Source organism: Panthera uncia, chromosome D1 (genome assembly GCF_023721935.1).
Source record: "Panthera uncia isolate 11264 chromosome D1, Puncia_PCG_1.0, whole genome shotgun sequence".
In the NCBI taxonomy this organism is placed as follows: Eukaryota; Metazoa; Chordata; class Mammalia; order Carnivora; family Felidae; genus Panthera; species Panthera uncia.
Window position 1 is genome coordinate 25,825,982 of NC_064808.1, and position 6,784 is coordinate 25,832,765.

The window sequence follows — 6,784 nt, forward strand, 5'->3', positions numbered from 1 at the left end:
CATTTGAATCTTATTAAATAATGCAGATAGAGTAAGGTCAAAAGAGCCCCACCTTCTCCCTATCTCTGTGGTTTTATATAACATTCAAGAATAAACCCAGTGCTGCCTGGGCTTGTTAATCTTTTGCATTTTTAAAAAGAAGAGGGAAAAAAAATTGTCTGGGAGAACCCAATGTTAATTAACTTGTGTCTTGGTGACACGAAATAATTCTTCTCCCTGCTACATTCCTAGGCAACATGTTAATTAACTCTGTGTTAGTGCAGGCGGTTCCAGCCATCCTTTAATATTTATATTATTGTTATTAAAATGGGCAGGAGAAAGCTTAAGACATTGACACCTCTTGACAAAGGAGAAAAACCATCTTTGGCTTCAGGAATGGTCCTTTAGCCATGGACTTGCTTACTTGCATTCTTAACATATCTGGCAGTCTTTTAAAGAGGCAAGTTGGGGTGGGGTGACTCTCTGGGGGTTCCGTGATGGGGTTCAGTCTTCTTCCCGCCCCCCCACCCCGCCCAGAACTGCTCCTCTTGAGGATTTCCCACAGCTGACTCGTCTGTTACAGTCCTTTTCAGACATTTAGCTTCAAATATTTATGAGATCTCCAGTGCCGACCTAAACCCTGATGCTGCTGTGTTATGTTGCTGGGAGGGAACCTAATCGTAGCTGTTAATGTCAGTGCCGGGCCCAGATTCCCTCTGATCCCTTTCTACCAACTTTTGTGTGCAGTGCACCCCACTCCACAGTGGTTTCACTTGCAACAGCCAACAGTACCTCTGTTAGAGCCAGAAGTGTGCCCACTGCCCCCCAGACCCCCAGCGGACTTTGACGTTAACCAGTGACTGGCAGGAGCACCAGGTGCAGGAGCACCAAAGCCTTGCAGCCTTGCCTGGAGCCGGCAGACCTGGAGACATACCCCAGAGTCCCCGTGCCATTGGCCCAGAGCACCCCCCCCCCGCCGGGGCCTTTGCTGGAGATTACAACTTTGCTTGTCTGCCTCCCCTTCTATCTGGCTTCCCTTGCTGCCTTACCAGTTTCCCCTGAGAATACATCCTTAATAATTCCCCTCCTCGGGGTCTGCTTCAGGGATATCCAGCCTAAGGCACCAGTTCTTGAGGTGAATGCTCAAATTAGATGTCAAGTCCTGGTTTATTTTTCCTATTAGTGGAATCTCAGAATACCAGAGCTGGAAGGGGCTGCAGAAACCTTTTCTTCCAGTTCCCTTGCTTTTACAGCTTGAGACACAGAAGCCAGAAGAGAGGATGTCATTTGCTCCAGGGCACCTGGCTAGTTAGACCTGAGCTTGCCTCCCAAATATTAGTCCTTTGTCCTTCCCCTCATTAACTGCCTGATGTGTATTGTAATTTACCCCCAACTTCCCTTTAATAAATGCTCTCCTTCCTTAAGGGTCACACACCCCAGGCGTTGGCTTCATTCCACAGACACTGTTTTGTGAGTCGTCTATCTCTGCTCAGTCCCAAACTCAACTTACTGAATAGTCAGAAAACCAGAACTGTCTTTCCACTCTGTGACCTCCAAGGTGGCAGTTTCCTACAGCTCCGCCATCTGCTATGTTGGGATAAAATGTTCTTCCCCCTATAATGAGTTTGCTCCCACGTGGTGCCTTGAAAACACTTAGAGAACCTCAAATGCAAAGCAGGATTCAGGTGGAAACTAGCCGGGCCCTGGCTCTAACTCTCAGCCCTTTACCCACAGACCCGCGTCTTCTTGATTCCGTTAATTCTATCCAAATGTTTCAAAATTTGTCAATTGCTCCTGTCTCCCCCATAGCCTCTCAAAATGCACTAATTGATTCTCTGCTATTCTGAAGTTAATAAGAACTTCCAGTAAGAAGCATTTGCCTAAAACTGTCCAAAACGTTTTATGTGGAAAGGACCCGCTAACATGCCATGTTAGCAGGCACACGTGAAAATGACCTCCTGTAGCAGGACTGCGCCATTGGGAATACACCTGACGTGTTAAAACATAACCAATATTGGCTTAGCCTTTGATCGTTGGTGCTTTGACAACGCTCAGTTTGATCCTTCTCATAATGAGGTGGATGCTGTGGTCACTGCCATTTCAGAAGCTCAGGGAGTCTGAGGTCCCACTGAGGCCACTCAGTGCTCTGCGCTGTAGTCTTGGACTGAATCTGGGTCTTCTGATTCCAGTACTTGCGCTGTCCCACTCTCACAGGCTGATTGCAAAACCTCAGCCTGCGTCAGAATCACCTGGAAGTGCTCCGTAACCAGACTGCTAGGCCTCATCCCCAGAGTGTCTCAATCAGGAGGCTTGAGAATGTGCATTTGTAGCAAGTTCCCGTTTCTAGCAAATGCTGCTGGCCCCAGGACCACAGCTTAAGAACCACTGCAGTGAGCTCCACCATGTTGCCTCTCCCACCTTGACATTGAATATTGCTCGAAATAAGTGATTGATTGAGACTTAGGGGAGTCTTGATTTCAGCGTCGGAAGAAAAGTTTCTCCACAGATTCACACCAATGGAGCAGCGAGGACCCTGAAGTAAGCTCTGCCATTCAGTGGAAAGATGCCGCTTATCTCCCAGATTGTTGAGGCACGGTTAACTGTGCTGAGTGTCTTCTATCCAGCTCTCACTGTCTCCCAGAAGCCGGGGCCCCAACGAACAGTCATGCAGAGGTGGCCATTTTAGCTTATGGAGGAGTTTGAGACCAGCCCTCCCCATGGGTGGAATCAGTGGCTGTTGACATGAGAGAATCTGAGAGCCTCAGAAAGATGCCCATTTCATTGCATTCCTGGTCAGTTCCCTCTCAAAAGATCCCCAGGGGTTTACTCCAGCTCTTCTTCTAAAATGAAAGTTCCCCTGGGAAGGGACACACAGTACTGCCTAACATCTTAACTTAAATCACTTCAGCTAGGCACTTCTCCACAGAAGAGGGGCCTGGGGCAGCCTGGACCGGTGCCCACAGAGAGGGAGAGCTCAGAAAAGGGGCAGGTTATGCCAAACACAAATGCCATGGGTTGCAGCCTCATGCCATAGTCCCTCCTTCCCTCTAGGAAAGGCTCTGTGAGCCTCCCTGGACCCACCTTGTCCCTTCTTCCTGACCTGTTGGAAATTGAGCCTCCTGTATGGAACCCATCCTCAAACCCTTTCTTCCAATATTGTCTCTGCCACCGTCTTCTTAGCTTTTCTTTCTGTTTTTTCCCCTAGGCTTTTTGGCCAAGATGGTCTCTGTGCATCCTGTGACAAGCGGATCCGTGCCTATGAGATGACGATGCGAGTGAAAGACAAAGTGTATCACCTGGAATGTTTCAAATGCGCCGCCTGTCAGAAGCACTTCTGTGTGGGCGACAGATACCTCCTCATCAACTCCGACATAGTGTGTGAACAGGACATCTACGAATGGACTAAGATCAATGGAATGATCTAGGCCCGAGTCCCCCAGCATTTCTGAGGGGTGTTTCACTGAAGTCACTGTCTCCGTAGGGTCTTCACTCTTGGGCACTCTGGGGATTGGAGGGTGGGATGAGGCATTTCTTAGGGGATGGTGGACCCTCTCTGGGCACCAAGCCACAGCATCCAAGTGACATAATACAAGGGACAAGACTTAACTATGACAGGATGATCAGCCTTTAGGGAGAGCTTATGGACAGTGGCCACCGCCTATGCATAGTCACTGATAAGATTAGTAGAGGAAAGGAGTGTTGGGCAGGCAGGCGCGTGCCATCATCCTAGAACTTCACACTTACGGAGAGGGACGTGTGCAAAGGACCTTGACCCTTGACAATTAGAGATGTGCAATTGATTTCTTTTCTTCCTGGCTTTTATGACAGCCCTGCTCCAATCACTGTCCTCCACACAAGGGAAGGACAGAGAGGAGAGTGGCCATCCTTTCTTCTTGGCCACCTTCCCAAGGCCTTAAGCTTTGGACCCAAGGGAAACTGTGTGGAGACACATTTCAGTTGAGAATGGAAACTGCAACTTTTAACCAAACAATTATTTAAAGCAATGCTAATGAATCACCGTTTTTAGACACCCTGGTTTTGAGGTGAGGAGTTCCACAGATTGTTTCTATACGAATGTAAATCTAAAAACAAAAGTTGTTCAACTATTTTATTATCTTAGATTATATCAAAGTATTTGCTGTGTGTAGTTAAAAAAACAACTCTGCAGACAATAAAAATGACAGACTAAAATGAAGTGTTGTTTACTTGATTATGACTTAGAATTTGGGTTGGCAGGAAAATGACTTTTTATACTGTAAAGGAGAAGTAAATAAGCAATTTACTTTTAGGTCAGATAAAAACTTCCCATTTATTGCTAGGGTTTATATGAGGCAGGCACGTTTCTGTATTACTAGCAATTATATAACAGGTCATCATGTAGCTCAGAGGGATGTAGAATAATTAAATTGTTATTGTAAAATGAGCATTTCACTTCAGCATTGTATAGAATGAACGGAAGGCAAGATCATTGCCTTTGGGAAACCTGTAACCTAGAAAGGACACAAATACATAAAACAGATTCCCTTTGGGAGAGAAGGTAATTACCTAGCTTGAAATGTGGCAAAGATGCTGAGCTTGACACTTCGATTTTCCAAGACGTGTGTCTCAGGGTATTTTATGACAAGTGGTTAAGAGGACCCTTACTTTGAGGATTTAAAGCAGGCCATCTTGCCTTCTGCCTTTGCCTTCCACCCTCCGCAGGCCGCCACGAACTGACTCAGAGCGCCACCTGCTGGCCATCACCTCTCTGCTCGCTAGTTCAAATCCATCCTAGTGAGAGACAAACCTAGGTGGATATACTTCTCGGTTGTTTCATAAAAATATTGGCAAGCACCAAGAAGTCTTAATGTGTTTAATTATCAAGACATCAGAAATCTGCATCTAATGCTATAGTTAATTAACTGTGGCATTCCTGTTAAGGTTTGTTTGTTTGTTTCTTCTAGAGGAGAAATAAGAAATGGGTCTTGGTATATAAAATGCTAAAGCAGTTGGGAAATTTGACTGCTTTAAGGTGGCCTATTTAAAGGAAGTCTAATTAGGGGCGTCTGGGTGGCCCAGTCGGTTAAGTAGCCAACTTTGGCTCAGGTCATGATCTCACAGTTTGGGGTTCGAGTCCCACATCAGGCTCTGTGCTGATAGCTCAGAGGCTGGAGCCTGCTTCTGTTTCCTGTGTCTCCCTCCCTCTCCGCCCCTTCCCTGCTCACACACTCTCTTTTTCTCTCAAAAATAAACATTAAAAAATTTTTTTAATAAAAAAAGGAAGTCTGATTATATTGCATTGCAACTCAGGTGGGGATAACTTGCTGCCAGTGAAGGGAATGTTTGTTCTAAATCAATAGAAGGAACGTGGTTCTTGAATTGTGGTCCCTGAACCAGCAGTATCAGCATCACTTGAAATGAAGTGATTTACTAAAAAAATTTTTAATTAAAAGATTAAACTTCACTAAAAGTTATTTATTAAAAATGGAGGTTCATGGGTTCTACCCCAGACAGAGTGAATTAGAAACTCGAAATGGGATTAAGCAATCTATGCTTTAACAAGCCCTGAAGATGATTTTGACTCACGCTCAGGTTTGAAATGACTGTTCTCAAACATTCCAGAGTTAGGCAGATCATGTGCTCTTAGGTTGTTAATAGTTAATATTTGACATAAAGGTTAAACAGTAGCTTTCCCACATGTGGACAAGCACTGTCTACTCATGGCCCCTAACCTGAAAAGCTATGCATAGTTTTGTCACTCAGCTAACAGTTGTGATCTACCAGATCAATCACAATGCAATCTACCATTTTTAACCATATCAACATTAATTATAATGATTTTATATATATAATATATATATTAGCTATGTAACTATCTTGTGGGTGGCATTAGGGCAAAATAAAAATGATTCTTGCTTTGAAGTATAAGCTTTCAAGTACAAGTTTCAAAAACTCAGCCAATAGCTTTGCCATCCTCAATAAAACAATAATGAATATTTTCCATGTGTCAATGGTTCCATCTTGCACAATGGTGAATGCACAGGTAGAGTCTTTGTGGCAAGTTACCCCAAGGGCCCAAATGTCTAACCCACAATGGACTTAAGAGAAAAAAAAACACATAAAGGGACTTCATGAGGGACCAGCTTCTACCTGTGGTCCTGGCCTGAGTGTGTCACCTGTGTGCCCTAGACCCAGACTTAGGAGAAACAGACACCTGCTCCCTTCCCTGGTCTATGACTTAATTCGGCAGTTTGCTGGAACATTTTGCTTCCTTTTATCTCATTAATGTCTTGTGTCCTGAACCAGCTTCATTTTATTGTTGTCTCTAATAGAACCACTGCTTCTCAGGAGTATTGGATTCCTGCAAAGTTAAAATAGAGCCGTGGCTAGGAACTTTAGCATAGGAAGACTTGGATTTGAATTGCAGTGACATGACTTTATTTACTTAACAAACACTTACATACCACTTACCATGTGCCAGGCACTATTCTAGGTGCTTTACAAATATTAACTCTTAATCCACATAACAGCCCTATGTGGCAGTTTCTATTTATTATCATCCACATTTTACTGCCAGGGAAACTGAAGCACAGACAAGTGTAGTAACTTGCCTACAGTCATACAGGTAATAAATGACATAAGTAAGCTGTCACTGAGGACTTTCGCCCTGTGTTCCGCTGCCTCTTTCTCAGGCTCACCTCTCTGAACCTCAAGTTTCTCATCTGCAAAATAAGGAAAATTAATTCCTTTCTCCCCAGGCTATTCAAAAATATTTGAATTCGGTCTAGCCAGAAATGTAACCAAAGCATAATAGCACAAGATTAGC

The 6,784-nt window shown here is 44.4% G+C and overlaps 1 protein-coding gene across 1 annotated transcript in view; it reads left to right on the forward strand.

Moving 5' to 3' along the window:
* Nucleotides 1-4,098, forward strand: part of LMO2 (LIM domain only 2) — a 28,652-nt gene extending 24,554 nt beyond the window's left edge. Inside the window, exon 5 of the mRNA XM_049639774.1 lies at nt 3,185-4,098. Coding sequence (XP_049495731.1) covers nt 3,185-3,404 — 220 coding nt within the window. The 3' untranslated portion in view covers nt 3,405-4,098. The remainder of the gene's footprint in view (nt 1-3,184) is intronic.
* The last annotated feature ends 2,686 nt before the right edge of the window (nt 4,099-6,784 follow it).